Raw genomic sequence first — 17,871 nt, forward strand, 5'->3', positions numbered from 1 at the left:
AGATTATAATTATTCAAATTTTGAAATTATTATGTTGCACTATATGTCATGTTGTAAAATAAATTACCTAAAATAAATCCAATTAAATCACTTGATTTTTTAAACAATTAATACAATTTAATTTGAATTGATCGTAGTTTATCATCAAATAGAACAAATTATGTCTTGATTCAAGCCGTCAAGAATTAGTCAAATATGCAATGTACTTAATATAATTGTATTATGTGATATGTATCATGCTATATGATCAATTACCTAAAATAAATTCAATTAAGTCACATGATTTTTAAAATAGTGAATACGATTTAATTTGAATAGATCATACTATATGATCAACTAAAATAAATTATGTCTTGATCCATGCAGCCTTAGGAATTAGTTTAATTTACAATGTATGATGGATGACGTTTTCAAAAGATTAAAATAAAAACAAAAATAGGAATTAATCCAATTAGATCAAAAATATAACCCTAGCGTATATATGGGGCAGCTTTTCACGGGTTGGTTTTGTATGAATTAATTAAGTACCTCTTCCCTCATTTTTCCATTTAATTTCAAATTCAAATTTCAAATGACCCCCTCCCCCCCATATTCGTTCTACATCAGTTTGGTATCAGAGCATGGTTGTCCGGGATGCGAACTCGACGGAATCGAGCTCTTTTCCACCCCGGGAGAATGATGCGGACATACGACAGTGGACGATATTTAAAGGAAGTGTCGAAAATCGACGGGCGAGCTCACTCCATTTTATTTTAGTTTATTAATTGTATTTTGATTTAATTTTGTATTTTTTTTTTCTTTTTTATCCTTTTTTTTAAGAGTCTTGTCTTATGTAAGCCCAAGGGCAAATTTGTCTTTTAGTTTCTTTTGAAGCCTATATATAGAGGCCCCTTCTCTTGTATTAGGTATGATGAAATTATAATAAAATTTTGTGTTTGCACTTGTGTTCTTTTGGAAGAACCTTTGGTGACATTCCTATGGGAGAAATCCATAGCTTCCACCAACCGCAAGATGTGTCCGGGCTCATGGCCTGAAGTCTCTTGGTGAAGGGCAACGTAATACCCGTCTGTCTTTGGAAGAGTCCGAGACTCGCGGTTTTCTTTATTTTTATTTATCCTTTTTTTTTTCTAATCGTCATCTCCATCCTCTCTTCAATCCCGCCGGCTTCATCCCCTCCTCCACCCAAACTCGTCGACTTCTTCCCACAACCCTCTCTTCTTCCCCACCGAAATTTCCCATTCCCCTCCTAAGCTTAACCGGCCATCTTCCTCTCCTTCCGCCCTCTAAATTCCCTCCATGAATTTTGAATTTCAAAATTCAAACCTTCCTTAATTACCTTCCTAAAGTAGCTCATATCAATTTGGAAAGTATCTTTATTTGAAATCAATTCTCCTTTTGAATTTCAAATACTTTCCTCATTGATAATCCTTAATTAGGAAGTCTCCCACAATTTCATCTTGTTTTCAAAGCCTTCCTATTTTATACATCTTAATTTGATAATGAATTTGAATTCAAAATTCAAATTAATTTGAATTTGAATTTGTTTCCTAAATTTGGATTTGATTTAAATTAATTAAATTAGGTCCAATTAAATTTTTTATTTGATTTTTTCAGCAAAAAAAAATAATAATAAGTCTAATACCCACAATAGCTTTCAAAAATTTACCTTTCATTTAAGATTCTATAACTATTTTTAAAAATAAATGCAGCCACTCCAAACAGGCTCTAAATCACTATTACAGGAATGTGGCTTTCAATATGTCAAACAGATGAACTTTTTCTCACATCGATTAAACCAAACACCTTTAAACTATATCTGCAGTTCAATGGGGCAGAAGGCATTACCAAAAGGACTTAAAGCGTAGAAAAACTTTGAACAGATAGTTATGCATAAATTTAGCTTATATACCAAGGTTAGGGAACCAAGTTGCATCAGAAAGAATGCAATACAATATATATATATAATCTTACATTGGGGGTTGAGACACTGGTCCAATAATGCAGAAAGTATCATAGAATCTAATCCTCCAGAGAAAAGAACTGCCACTGGAGCCATTTCCTCTTCTCCAAATTTCTTCGTAGAAGTCTGCAACATTGATATCATGTATCGGAAAATTTCATGAACTGAGAATGAGAATCAAATGAAATATGTGTAGGTACAATAATGATGAGAATGCAAGTTATTTGAAAGTACACAATTAAGTTGAACTTGAAATTTGTAACACAGTAATGCATCATTAATGACAGGATTTTGAGGATTTAGTCATCAATAAACAAAATAAGATGCATTCAAGTTTTACAGAAACACTGGATTCTTTAAATGTGACCATGTTGCTAATAATCCACAATCATCCTATCCCACTCTCTAATCATTCCCGCAACCATCCATATTCTAATCCATGTTTTATTAATAAATCGACATTCACTAACTAGCAAAACTATAGTATCCACTATCTCGACTAAGAAGCAACAAGGATAGCATGTTCAAAAATAAAAATTTTCCATTAGCTACTGTAGCAACGAATTTCCATATTGATCCATGGAAGAAGTCTGAGTCAGGAGCCGTCCCTAAAATTTGCATATTACACAGTATCTGGCAAAAAGAACACGTAAGCAGCACACATAAGTGCCTATCACTTGCAATAATAAGACTTCTAAGGATCTTAACCTCAAGTTGTTAAGAAATTCTAACATTATTAATAGAAAGAATTGAAGCAAAGATGGGAAAGAATCAACATTCAAAGATTAACATAATTAAAAGCTCACACCTGAAAGATTGAGTCTATTTTAGTGCGCCTCATCACAGAGCTTCTTAGAGCAGAGAGTAACCTTTGTGCTGGTTCAGAGTGCACTGTACCAAGACATATACATACGGATCAATTAAAAGAAGAATATTTCTAGAAGCAATCAAACTCGTAGCATGCATAGCAAGGCCCATCTTTTGTAGGGACGAAGTAAAATAATGTCTAATCGGCCATGTTCACCTACTTTCAAACTAACTTAACCGTTTGGGTCAATGTTAAAGTAGTAGTTTGTAAATTGCAGAAATTAATAAGGTTACTTGACATAAGAGAGACTTGTATGCCTTTGTGATAGTTTAAAATGTGTGCTATAAAGTCAAATATTTTAAAAATCTAGGGTGCTGCTTTAATTCATAGATATATCTATTGAAATTATATCTTATATTTTCTTACAAATAGTAAAAGAAGTTTGGTTTGATGTCATCTCCCAAATTAAGGTAATATGAATAGCACTAATAAGTCATCCTGAGATAACCAAGATAGCAACCTAATTGGATGTTGGCATCATTTTGTATGCACATAGAATATTTCTCATTTATTAGTTTTGCGATCCGATCGTCTTTAACTAGTTCTTAGTCAGTTGTGAGATTGAATCATGGGTTGCATGTTGTATGTTGCATGTTATTGCACCTCATTTCATGATATGTCACATCGCATCGTAACCTTGAATCAGAATTTCACACACTGCACCGCATTCTTCATGACATAGTTATGCATGCCTCAATCGAAATGTTGAGATCATGAAGGTTTTGCTAGGAAGTCACTAAGAAGTCGTTCACTTTTGAACTTCCCATCTCTCAAGCCAAAAAAAATCAGATCCATCTTCTTTTTTCTCTCTCGAGCAAGCAAGAGGGTCAACGTTCACATTGCAGCTCTTGTGATAGTTCCAGTTCGAAGAAAAGCCCGACTACTCAGGCCTTGGTGAGACATTTTCCTTTTTTAGTCACCCGCATGTGAACACTGGTGGCTCCATCTTCTCAGCAAGTAGCCAAGAGTCATTGTACAGCCAACAAGTAGTTGCTTACAGCAGAGCTAGATCAAGTGAAAAAATAATACGCTGACATGTAGATGCAACAAAGTCAGTTGGTTGAGTTGCAAAAATTGAGGGAATAGTTCAGTGGAAAACAATCAGCATCAACAAAGGAGGAGAAAGATGAGACATATTTTGATTAGACTTTTCTTTTGTTATTATTGGACATTTCATTTCTATGTTTGTATAGTTTATTGTCTGTTTTTTATTATACAATGAACTTTATGTTTATTTTTAAACTGTCTAATAATTGTTCAATGTCATTTTGTGATCAAATATGTTATTACATGCATGTAGCATTAGTGTTTATGTTCAATTTTTTAATGTAAATATGATATGTATATATAGTTTATGCAAAATTTTGTGTAGTAGAAAAGATGTAATGGTGTGCTATTTTTTCTGTTTCTAGTACAAGTTTCTGGCAGATTTTTGCTGAAATATTTGTCGGAAACAAAGATACGACGAACTGGTGCTTTCAACAGACAAATTTCGTCGGAAGTACCGATGAATAAACTGTCGAACATTTCCGCTCGTTAGTTCCCGACGGTTTGTCCCCGGTATTTTCGGTGATGTGTTTCCGACAAAAATTCCTGCGGATAAACTGCCAGGAAGAACAATTCGCAAATGACGAATTTGGCTGCACAATTTCACCAGAAGTTCGTCGTTAAATCAGTCGGAAGTATCTCAAGCAAAAAACTTCTGCCGAAACAATGTTTCCGACGCTCATTTTATTATAGAACAAATTTCGGCAAATAATCCACCGGAAATGTGAAATTTCCGGCAAAATTTCTTGTTTTTCGGCAGAGTTTTCAGGCAGATTTAGGCTGCCAAAAATATTTTTTTTTCTTGTAGCGTATGTTTGTGACCCGTAGAGTAGGCAACCCCTAAACTGGTTGAAACACCTCTCGATATTATTGTGGGAGTGGTTGAACCATGTCTAGTGCTTCTTTATTCTCCCCATCTTATTCTCCTTCCAACTTTTCTGCTCCACCAAAAATCCCACTTCTTCACCCTTTCCCCTCCTTAGAAGTGGCTCCAAAGGTCGCATCTTCTCTTCTTCCCTCAAAACTTCCACCTCTCAATCCTTCCCTCATTGTCCCTATATTAGGATTTCCCCCACTTCCCAGTCTAATCAATGGTGCTCTCACCTCTAATGTTGTCGGTTGGGTGTGAAGCTCTAATAATTTCCTCATCGTCTCCTCCAAGATGACGAATTTCTCATCGATCTTCTCAAGGATGGCTGAAATTTGAGTTTGAAAATCTGAAATCTTTTCTGCAAAATTAAATTTCAATTATCCAATCTCCTCTTCTAACACTTCTACCTTTCTCCCCACCATAGGTACCTAGATCTATGCTCTGATACCAATTTGATAGGAAGTAGATGCAATTTCCTCAAAATCAGCGAAGGACGATAAGAAATTTGGAATGACACGCCAAATCTCTTTTTATTGCAAAATATATGAAAGAAAATAGCAAGATGCAGTTGGATCTTCAATTAGAGAAGAATATCCAGCTCTCCCAACCCTAAGTGCCGACTAGAGCCCTCTCAAAAAAGACTACATCAAACAAAAATTACCTCCCCCAAAATTACAACATAGTTAGCCTTAAATAGGCTCCCCCTAATTCCCTCCCAAATGAGCATCCTTTCCCTAAATAATTCTCTCTTGATTTTGAATCCAAAAAAATTTTTTTCGTACAACGATCCGTCATTATCTACCCGAGCACCCTCGGTGCTGCGTACCCGAGCGCCCCGGTGTTGTGTTCCTGAGGGCACCAGCGTTGAACAATAGAGAACGGAGCAAGGCAGCGGTCTAAATACAACGTCGCAATGGATCAAATCAGAGATTCAAGCATCGCAGCGCTACAAACTAGCATCACGGCACTGCGAGACAGGCTGGACGATTTTCTTTCTCATTTTTTTGAAGGGTTGCGTCCCTTGGGGTTATTTACTTGGTTTTCTCTTGTATTTTAAGTGTGTAGACATTGAGAACAGTGTATGTGAAAAGAAAAGGAAAGAGAGAGTGAGAGAGAAGAGAGATCTGTACTTATTCCTCCCAATTTTTATAGTGAATTTCTTGGTGTGGTGTGGCTCCGTGATTTTTTCCCTAATTTGAATTTTTCCATGTTAAATCCTGATGTCCTTTACTTTCTGCTGGTTTTACTTTCTTGTTTGTTTCTCTGAGATGTTTTACTCTCATCCCAAACAAATTGTAATCAAAATTTTTCTGAACAATTCCCTCTTGATTCCTCCTCCCCTAAATAATTTCCTCCCAATTGTAATTAAAACTTTACTAAACAATTCCCCCTTAATTAATAGCCTTCCAAAATAACTCCATCTTGATTAGGAAACTTCCTAATTCCCTCTCAATCAAATCAGTCGTCTTTCTCTAAATAAAGATTCCTAATTCCCTCCTAATTTTGATCTTCTATGGTAAGTAATTAATCCCCTTTAAGCTCCCCTCTCTCCTTGCCGCCACCCACACTAGTGGGACCCATCCATCACGTTAATGGCCACCTCTCACCATCTCGACTAGTTGCTCCCTTATATAATTTTATTTTCTTCCCCGCCAGACTTCATAGAAAGTTTAGTTCCACAAAAAGAGACCACTTTTTAGCAGATATGATTCCTAATAAAACACTATCAGTTATTTGACTTGGCAATGATGGTGATAAAAACAATGAACATGCATCATTCTACTTAAAAAAGCAGACCACATAACAAGACATAACTACATCATAACTTCTCCAATTTGGATGCAAGCACAAGGATAAGATGAGAGTCCCACAATGACTGCTAGAAATCTATATGATTATCAGCATTGTGTGCTAAAAATTAGCAATGTAAGCTTTATAGTTCATTTAAGAACGCCATAGAAGGAACTGAAACCGGTTGCCCTGTCACTATCCAAACTGATCTGTAAAACAATTATTGTCCAAAAATGAAAAATTCTAGCTAATTTCACCTTATTATACTTGAACTCGTCCATATCATAGCATGTACCTGTTAAAGAACCGACTGGTAATGGAAGTTGACTTGCTTGAATTGGAATGACATGTTCTACCTTGGGATCCACAAGCAATCGATCCCATGAGATGACTCTGGTTAAATGGGGATTCCTCCATCTGTGCTTTTGAACAACACCGAACAGACCTTCCTTCATTAAGTGAGCATTTTCATTTGAGGTTTTGAACTCAATACTGTAAATTCCACAGGGAAGTTCCTCCCAGTAGCCAATTTCATGTGTTGAACCTGTAACTTCATTTGCCATTTCATTGTTAAGTCCATTTATAGAGTTTGAACCTGCAAGTGAAGTACGCTTTCACTATTAACTAGATTTGAACAGATATAATAAATATGGCAAGAAAATTTTATGAAAATTAGTTTCATGTTTTATGTTTATATGAAGAACAATTTGTTAGAAATTATAGTAAATAAGTGTGTTCGAATGTTGGCCGGTGACAAGGAACGAAAGCTCCCGACCACTCAACCTCGCCGCTATTCATTGTTTTATGTTTATACTAGAACCATTTATATTGAGGCAATATCCAACTAAATACCCTTCCTAAATTCTCAAACTCCCGGAAATATATCTACAATGTCTTTACATACATACCATTTTATTTCATGTTATTTACATATCTAACGCCCAAAACTTTAATAGTTCCTTCTTATCACTCACATAAAATTTTAATATCAAATATATGACTCATCTAATTCATTTTTACCACCCATACTATCCTATAAGCTTTAATATTTCATTTCATGCACCCATATTTGCTCTATGGGTGATACGCATGTAATATTACAGTTTTAGATGTTAGATATGTAAATAGCATGAAATAAAGTGGTATGAATGTAAGTCCCCCATAAAAAATTCACATATCCATTAGTAGTTTATGAGGAATATAATACATCATTTATGTATTGGCATGGCTCCGACATATTTTTAGTAATATATGAAAAACTTCCTAAACAAGAACAACAAATTCATGAATTCCCAAAAATTTTGAAAACCTTGACAGTCCTCCCTCATTTATGGTAATATATGAAAAACTTCCTAAACAAGAACAAAAAATTCATGAATTCCCCAAAATTTTGAAAACCTTGACAGTCCTCCCTCAAGCACTTTTCAGCTGTACTTTTTTTGAACTAGGCATATGTAGGAAAAGAAAAATAATGAGCTCATCGTACGCAAATAATGCTTGCATGCTGGTGAAAATACTCATGCGAGTGATGGTGGGCTTCGATATGTTAAATAAACATATATACCAGCATATTTTTCAGTAAATGAAAGCGGTGAAACGGAAGATAGAATAAATCTAGAGTCAGTGCATGTTGGCCAATGGACTAGAAGACTTCGTCTTCCTAATGCATCTCGACCGAACCACATCGTTTTTGACTTTTCCTGATAATTGGAAGATTGGAAAAATGTCAACATGTACAGGCAATGAGAAAAGGTCATTTGTCAAATCACATTCAGGAAAGTTAATATATTCTACAGAGGAACCTGCCAGTAAATGAAAGCCCATGGGCCTTTAATAGTTGAAAGAACATCAGGTATAGATTTCCCAAGTTCTGCATTAGAAGAGCCATTCATGTTGAATTCAAGGCAATCAGAAGAACAACACCTTTCAAGTTCATGGAGAAGAAGTTCCAAGTCATTGCTACCATCAGCGACATGTATACCACCAAATATTTCACCTTCAAATAACAATTCATCGGTCAAAATTGCCAAAAAAAAAAACAATTTCATAAAAAAAAGTAACAGTTAATAAGAAAAATTAATAGTTAATGTGAAATAAAGATAAAGGTATGGATAGCATTTAACCTGCACTTGCTGGTTTCTGCTATTAGCAAACTATGAAAGCTAGCTTGCAGGAGCCTAATTCAACAGATCTTGCATTTTTAAATGCCAATTATGTGATTCTATATTATATTCAAACAATCTAATGCGGAAAACTCTGCATTAAGCCATCAAATCAATTATCAATGAATGATGAACCTCTTTGATCAACTTGAAATTTTCCCAGTAAATACTAATATAGTAATAGTAAGCTAAATAACTATTATTCTTGAAAAAAAAAGCATATACTCTAATTTGTTACATTTTTAACGAACGCTGAAAGCTAATTTGAATGAAAAATGAATAGAGAACAGCATAAATGAAAAATTCAGGGAATAAACCATGGCCCGATGAGATGAGGTGAAAAAAAGGTAAAAGGATGCAAGAAAACACCTTAGACACAACAAAGCCATTAAGTGCCAGTCAAAAATTTTATTGGTAATCATATTGAATATAGTTATTAGCGAAATTGTACTGATTTACCATTATATACAAGAAGATTTCCAGATGCATCCTCTAGAGGCTGTGGAACAGGACTTAAGCCCCGAAGTTGTAACATCGCACCAATGAAATCTAACTGTGCAATAGACTTCATACCATTGACACCTACATACTGTGTGCCAACTGTTTCTAATGCAGAAGAAATCCTACAATTCACCGTTTTTCCAGAACAGAGAAAAGTATCTCGACTTTTATCTACTTGATCATCTGTGACATAAACATAGCTTAAATATTAACATTATCATCAAATAAAATGGTGAAGTAATAAAAACAAAGATACAAAAAAGTTTAAATTATGACCAAAAAAAGTTCCAGCTTTTTCAACCAAATTGCCATGCTCTAACTGAATCAAAACCTTCCTGCTACCCAAGCTATCAGGACCTCGTCTTTGCAAAGCAGCCTTAAGGTTATCTATTGTTACAAGAACTGGCCCATAGTCCTGAAACAAGTAAAATCATCAATGTAGAATTTTGTAAATTTATTCAATAACACAAAATGGTTACGGCGTGATACTAATGTTTCTCAAAATCAATTTGGATTCATGCCGGGTAGGTCGACTATGGAAGCCATACATTTATTAAGAGGTTTGATGGAGAAATATAGAGAAAATAAGGAGGATCTACATATGATATTTATTGATTTAGAAAAAACATATGATAAAGTTCCAAGATAAGTGCTATGGAGAGTTCTTGAAAAGAAAGGAGTCAATAATGCTTATATTCAAATCATTAAAGATATGTATGCATGAGCTATTACTTGTGTTCAAACACAAGGTGGATTGACCAAGTATTTCCCTATTTTGGTTGGGTTACATCAAGGATCAGCCTTAAGCCCATATCTTTTTGCTTTAGTCGTGGATGTTCTCACTAGACATTTGCAAGAAGATGTACCTTGGTGTATGCTTTTTGCTGATGATATTCTTCTTGTTGATAAGACTAGAGAGGGAGTTGAAGGTAAACTTGAATTATGGAGGTCAACCTTAGAGTCTAAAGGTTTTCGCTTGAGTAGATCTAAAACGGAATATATGGAGTGTAATTTTAGTAGTAATAGACCTGGTGAGGGGATTGTGACTTTGGGCGATCAAGTCATTAAAAAGAGTACACGTTTTAGATATCTTGGATCTATTGTTCAGAGTGATGGTGAAATAGATGGGGATATTATCAGCAGAATTCAAGTTGGATGGTTGAAGTGGAGGAATGCATCAGGCTTGTTATGTGATAGAAATGTACCCCTCAAACTTAAGGGAAAATTCTATAAGATGGTAGTGAGGCCTGCAATGCTTTATGGTGCCGAATGTTGGCCATTAAAAGAGAAGCATAATACTAAGTTAAGTGTGGCAGAGATGAGGATGCTCAGGTGGATGAGTGGCTTTACCCTTAGAGATAGGATACGAAATGAGCATATACGTGAAAAGGTTGGAGTAGCTCCAGTAGAAGATAAGATTAGAGAGAGTCGCCTTAGATGGTTTGGTCACATAAAACGGCGGCCTTCCGATGACCCGATTAGGAGAGTAGAGGTATTAGATTTGACTTATGTTAAGAAAGGTAGGGGTAGACCTAAAAAGACTTGGTTAGAAGATATTAGGAATGACCTTTCTTTATTAGATTTAAACGAGAATTTGACTTTTAATAGGACACAATGGAGAAAAAGGATTCATGTAGCCGACCCCACGTAGTGGGATAAAAGCTTGATGTTGTTGTTGTTGTACTCAATAACACAAAATAAGAACACTACATTCAATTTCATGAAAGCTTCACGTTTAAATTTGAAATGGATAAAATACAGGAATGTTTCAGATGAAGGAGATTAACTAAAATGTCTAAATAAAGGAAAGATACCTTTTTGGCTTCTAAAGGCAACTCTTCCTTTGTTTCCCTGCATAGATTGGATCCAATTAAGTGAACTCTGCTGATAATTGCAGCTATTCCGCACATTTCCTAGCTCCAAATTCTCCACCTCAGTGGAAAGAGAGCCAGCTGGTACTCTTGATAGCTATTTCTTCAGAAAAAATGCGGAGGTTGATTGAAGAATAATCTATGTGACAAAATGTACATGGTCAACAGCATCCATGAATGCAGGATAATACAAATAGTCGCAAACCAAGTTAAGCATGCAAAATGCAACTAACGACTCCAATGGAGCTAACATCAAGTAAAAAAAAAACTCTGGCAGAAATAAAAGAAAATCAACACTTTGGTATGTTCGTTAACGAGTATGATTTAAGTAGGTGGCACTCAGTAAATTTTATAATTTCGGATTTAAATTTTGGGAGTGTTCAATCCTGAAAACAGCTTGAATGTAAATATCCTTAGTCCAACTTAAATCCTATAAACTGTCCGGAGGTTTGTTGAGCTTTAAATCATTCAAAACTCTTAAATCCTGCTGTTGCAGAATTTACAAAATGGAGGATTTCCCATTGCACGCGCCTCATAATACGAACAAAAAGAGAAAATGCAGGAAAAAACAAGTCTAATAAGCAATTATAACCTGCTTAAAGCTCTAAAATAGATAGCGGAGAAGATATGGGAAATTCTAAGATGCAAATAGCTCTATGCATAGCAAACCAATACCTTTTTTTTTTAACTAATACCCATTAATCACCCTAGGTATTAGATTTGACTTATGTTAAGAAAGTTAGGGGTAGACCTAAAAAGATTTGGTTATAAAATATTAGGAATGACCTTCTTATTTAAACGAGAATTTGACTTTTAATTGGACAATGGAGAAAAAGTATTCATGTAGCCGACCCCAATTAGTGGGATAAAGGCTTGATGTTGTTGATGTTGTTGTTGTTGTAGTACCCATTAATCACCCAAATACATTTACTCTTATCACCTCGAAAAAAAATCAATTGGCAGGCTTTATGCCTAAAAAATCCATCTTAAATCCCAGATCAAACGAAGCCAATACTTCTTCTTCTATATTTGTTTTGCTTCGACGAAATAAGCTATTACAGTGGAGGGGGAGAGAGAGAGAGTACCGTAGGTAGGAAGATGAGAGGTTGTGGGCATAGGGGTTGCCCAGTCACAGGACTAATTAACAGAAGAAGGCAACGTCGACGAAGATCTATACCACTGTCGGAAGCATCGGATACATCGGTACGGTGGAAGATGACGGTACGCTGGCCCTCCGGCGGCGGATGGCGGAAATGATTATCACTGAGAGAGGGGAAGCGCGCGCAATATAACATGGGTTTGGGTTTCCGGCAAAATTTAGCGCTTATTTGAGATATATTAGAAAAAAAATCAAAATAGTACACAAATTATTTATAAATGATAAATTTAGAATTGTTTGGCTTCTTTGTTTCTTAAAGTAATTTTTTAGTATAAAAATTTAAATTTCCATACTATAAAATTGCTTTAAAAAGCAATAAAAAAGCCGCCCAATGAAGCCTTAATCTCAATTTTTTAAATTATCTCAATTTAGACTCTCAACTATATAAAATTGATTCAAAATAATCTCTTATTTTATAATTATTATATAAAATTAATTCAAATTTACTTTCTCAACTCTAAAAAAATTGATCACAATTTAGTCGAAAATGGATCTTTTTGAATTAATTATGTATAGTTGAAGGACTAAATTAGAGTAACTTTATACTATAGGATTAATATGACTATATAAAAATAGTCAGAGGACTATTTTAGAAGTTAACCTTATTTATTTATTTAAATTAATATATTTTACTATTTTCACCATTAATATAAAACTTAATTTTTAATATAAGCTCTATAAAAAATTATTAAAACTCTTTAAACTATAATGGTTTATTTATGTATAAGTGATGTTGACATTATTATTTTTCAATGTACATTCTACATCTTAAATCATCAAACATACTTTGAGAAAAAAAAAGTTATTATAAGATTTTTTTTATTTAAGACAATTTTAGGGTTTTTTAATTATTAATCTTTGGGGCAATCATAATGTGTGATAGTAGATTAAATTTAATTTCTCATTTTATCAAAAATATTTTTATTATGGACCACATTTATTCTTGAATAAAATCAATAACATACGCGGGTTATGATATGGCGGGCTTAAGGCTCAATGGGTCACACAAAATCTATAAGATGATACAATACATAATTAAAAAAATGACATGTATGAAACTCTTGTCAATAGGGAGAAAACAACATAAATGTCAAGTCATACGTACAATCAAGTTATAGGGATGACATCATGGAATCTCTGAGCTGTATATTTTCAAAATATACATTGAAACAATGATAAAAAAAAAGTGATATAGATTACGTATGAAGACTTTGATTTTATTGGTTCAAAAGGCTTCTTAATGTCACAAGTACGAGAGGTTAATTACCTCTTCCAAGAAATAGAGACATTTCGGTAGATGTTAGCATAAACTCTTATGGATGTGTCTTCGCATTGGCTCTCTTAGCAAAAGAGGAGAGATGATCAACTAATGTACTTCGAGGTTTAGGTTAAGGGGATTGATGACTTGTCTAATCAAGGTCTCTTGCTTTTATCATCCCAAGCAACTATGAGACTTGGTCCTCTTAGCTAGCAACGATAGCTAGCCCAAGTTGACTAAAAAGTTATCATTAGCAACCATGAGTTGCATCATCTAAAATAACATCATAAACCAAATGTAAAAGTTGGTTGGGTGGACACTCTTTGATCTTTTTGCGCTTTAAAGGCTTTTTGTTATATGAAATGTATCCAACAGTGTTAAAAAGCTTACATGCATGTCATTATAGAAAGAAAAAACTTATAATGATTGTAATAAAATAACGCTTGGTGCTTTTCAAGCTAATCTTTTATTCATAAGCCATTTGTTATGTCCTGAATAGCTTATAACTTTTGAGATGTACTTGTTAGATTATATTTAATATGCCATCGCCTTCTTTCAGATATTAAATTAAATTTCTATTTTGCACACACTTATATTGATTTTTTTTTTAAGTCCAATTTATTTTTAAGCTTTTTTTCTAGTTATACACTTAGTGGTCTATTTCTTCTCTTTTGTAAGGGTTATTTTGCATTTTTAATGCAGGTCATCAATAAATTGTTGTGTAACTTTCTATGTAGTCTTCATATTAATATCTCCTATCATCCAACAATATTTATCAGAAATTTTCAAAAATCAAGGCCAAACATTTTGTCAACCAAATTAGGCCAAACAATGCCTATTTTTATAGCTACCAATTCACCACTCTAAATTATGATAATTACATATAATAACTCAAACATTTTAAAATGAATTAATTTTAAAATATGAAAATTTTGGATTGTAGCACTACAATGCTAGCTTGGATAACGCAACGATGCTTTATTCTCTATTCTATAATTATCTATATTTCAGTATGTAGCACAACAACATTGTGATCTGTAGAGTTGTGGCACCATGCACGAAATGAAGTTTTAATATATATATATATATATATCAACCACACCATCCCCTCCCCCATTTCACTTGTATTGTCAGGGAAGTAAGGAGAAGAGGGAAGGGAGAAAGGCTAGAGTGGAGAGAGAGAGAGAGAGAGAGAGAGAGAGGAATAAGAAGTTGCTTTGGGACTTTTTAGTATGTCTCTTCTGTTATGAATATTATTATGGTCATCATAAGTGACCTTTTACTCTACTCATGTTCTTAGTTATTTCAATTTCTATGATTTTTATCTCTTTTGAATATGCTAAAAAATATTATTTCTTGATTTAGCAAGTTTTCGCCATATAATTTGTTATAAATTATAGCTATGATTAATCTAAACAATTTTTATATGCTCATACTGCATTTTCTCAAGTTAAAATTATAGATATTAATTTATGTAGAAATTGAATGGTAATTCAACATGCATAAAATTATGATAAGTAGCTTTCACCGGTTTATATGACATATATAATGACAAATGTATGGATATGCATTTAATAGCATAATATGAACATGATAAATAAATGATTTGGATCATGTATAAATAAGACATGGGAGCTCAATGTACTGAAATGCAACACTGAAAGGTGATCTTATATGAAACATCGAAGGATGAATTGATTGGGATTGATATTAAAATGCAGCACTACAAAAATAAACTATATAAGATACACGAATAAGATATACATGATAAAATATATGCAACATGCATGATATAAGGCATACGACCCATGGTGTGATGAAATTATTAAATGATTCAAGAAATATGATTGATATGCAGCAAGACTGATATGGTATTAATACCAATACATAAAATATGACTGAAGTTGATATATGACACATATTGATAGTTTGGTTAACTTGATATAAAAATGAAAATTTTTTTATGATAGATTACTTTTTATATTGATATGATTTCTCGCATATTGTTTCTATTTTATGTATTGATTTTAGTTGTAAATTTGTTGTGACTTGTTGTACTTTTGTGCTCATTATGTAATTTCTTCTGTGTTTCTAATAAGGGTAAAGAACTAGTAGAGTGAAGTTGATTTGTGCAATAAGTTTTGGTTTTATTTCCATTTTTGGTAGTTCTTCATTTTGTAGTCATGATGTATTTTAGTTATGGGTTGTTTTGGTTAAATGCCATGCCTATTGCATATGTTATTTTTGGGATATGGATCAATGTGTACATATTGTATGAATAACAACTTATTTATGTGTTCCATTATTTATATTATCTATATGAAATTAGTAAGCTATGGTCGATGATTAAGAAGATTAAATAGATACAAATATTTTCAATTTAAATTATGGGGCGCCACACTCCATATCTTAACTACAAACACGTCTAAACCATTTCCAAGGTTTGCATATTCAATATTTTGCAAAGCTTTATTATTCAAGATCACTAACAAGCTCTTGCCCAAAGAGGAAATCCTCTAATTTGGCCAACTCTATCCACTCCACAATAAGCCCACCCTCCATTAGTTTCAACCCTACATATGCTAAGTGATAATATGCCATTTCTACAACAAATACAAGCCAGATGATGAAGCATTCTTTGAACACACATGGGGTAGGCTATAATGGGAACATAATCTAAAAAAGTTGAATAAGGATATGATGTAATTTTAGGCCATTGTTTTAAAGAAGAATGACCATATCTATATATAGTAATTGGATGAGCCATATCATGATAGTGTTGGGCTTGTAAAGTCACCTCAAAACTAGTGAGAAATGTGCTAATGCATTGGATAGAAAGCACAAAAGAAGTCGAGTTGGAAGAATAATAAAGTGCTCATATGTAATTTTTTTTAATAATTGCTAATAAATAAAAATATAAGTAATAAGTTAAATATTATATATTTTTTGGTATTAAGTTAAGCTAAATGTTACTGTGAAATTGCTTTCAAACTTGTTTTAAATTATGTTTTATATGTGATTATCGCATTTAGGCTAGCTCAGAGAGTTGATGAAGAATATTTTATTAAGTTCATTATGCATACTCCTTCTCAATCTTTACTAGTTAGATTTATAAGGAAGAAGGTGGCTCCACAAATTTTATAGGAGAGTACAATAGTCACGCTAAGGAGAAAATAAGAGAAGGAAATGAATAATAACCAATTGTTAGTCAATTCTGTCACTCAAATAAATGAGGAGGATAGCCAAGAGGTTATTGATATTTATTTTATCATTCATTCAAGGACTTAAGGTGATGTAATGTAGAAGTAAAGAGATGTTAACCCATCTTTTGCCATTGTAAGTATAAATACTATGATGTAAGAGGTAAGTAAAATTAACCCATTTATTGTTTTTACACATAGGGATCACTACAGGAAAAACAGCAATTTAATTGCGACGGAATATTATTTGTAAATTTGCGACAAATTTTTTCCAACACAAATATTTTCCGATGCGACTTTTAGTGTCGGAATGCATTCCGCTGCAAATCCACCCCATATTCGCTTGTTTTGCGGTGAATTTGTCCACCAAAATAGGCCTACTTTCCTATAGTGGATGATGTAAAGTTAAGAGATAACTAAAGAAAAAAAAAAGAGTAAGAAATTTTTAATTAAAGATTTTAAAGATACATCATATAAGAGACACAATCCAATGGATCCATGCATCATTGAGCTTCTTCATGTGACTGATGAAGAAAAATAACTCCAAAGAAAGGGAGATATGAGTGGAGGTGCACATCATGATTTCTTTTGTTAAATACACATTGCATGGCTAAATAGTAAGTTAATTAATAAATTAATTAGTTTGTTAATTCAATAAGTTTTAATTGTGTAATTAATTATATTAACAACTATATATTTTTTATATTTTTTAGCACATAAATACTTTGTGTTGTCTAATAAGGGAATGAATATGAATCTATCAAAAAACCTATTCATTGGGCATTATCCTCATTTATAAATTACTCAATTAGTATTACATATTAACATTCTTTGCATATAATAAAGATGAATGACAGTTCAAGTGGCCTGGATATGTCATGATATATGCTATTAGAAATGAATGAAGTGAAGTTCCTAAGATCTTGGGTGGATTTAGATCTCACATATTATACAATAAATTTTGTTCTAATTAATTGAATAATATATGAGATCTCATTGCATACAATGAGCATGATGTTGAACAATTTTCATTGTAGCATAAATATTTGTATTAGTAGTGAATTCCTTTTATTAGTATTTCCCATCATTATTTGAGTTATCATTGTTATTTAATTGTAAACATGAATTATTATCATCAATTTCTTTGGAAGCGGAGGACACTCAACACACATATGAGATTCCC

General features: G+C 33.2%; 1 protein-coding gene across 1 annotated transcript in view; it reads right to left on the bottom strand.

Moving 5' to 3' along the window:
• Window positions 1–12,374, bottom strand: part of LOC110112584 (asparagine synthetase domain-containing protein 1) — a 30,011-nt gene extending 17,637 nt beyond the window's left edge. Inside the window, exons 1-9 of the mRNA XM_020844862.2 lie at window positions 12,157–12,374; window positions 11,015–11,210; window positions 9,477–9,615; window positions 9,159–9,383; window positions 8,340–8,533; window positions 8,102–8,237; window positions 6,833–7,132; window positions 2,769–2,851; window positions 1,972–2,086 (exon numbers count right to left, since the gene is read on the bottom strand). Coding sequence (XP_020700521.1) covers window positions 1,972–2,086; window positions 2,769–2,851; window positions 6,833–7,132; window positions 8,102–8,237; window positions 8,340–8,533; window positions 9,159–9,383; window positions 9,477–9,615; window positions 11,015–11,110 — 1,288 coding nt within the window. The 5' untranslated portion in view covers window positions 11,111–11,210; window positions 12,157–12,374. The remainder of the gene's footprint in view (window positions 1–1,971; window positions 2,087–2,768; window positions 2,852–6,832; window positions 7,133–8,101; window positions 8,238–8,339; window positions 8,534–9,158; window positions 9,384–9,476; window positions 9,616–11,014; window positions 11,211–12,156) is intronic.
• Window positions 12,375–17,871: the final 5,497 nt, after the last annotated feature.

Source organism: Dendrobium catenatum, unplaced genomic scaffold (genome assembly GCF_001605985.2).
Source record: "Dendrobium catenatum unplaced genomic scaffold, ASM160598v2 fragScaff_scaffold_459, whole genome shotgun sequence".
Classification (NCBI taxonomy): Eukaryota; Viridiplantae; Streptophyta; class Magnoliopsida; order Asparagales; family Orchidaceae; genus Dendrobium; species Dendrobium catenatum.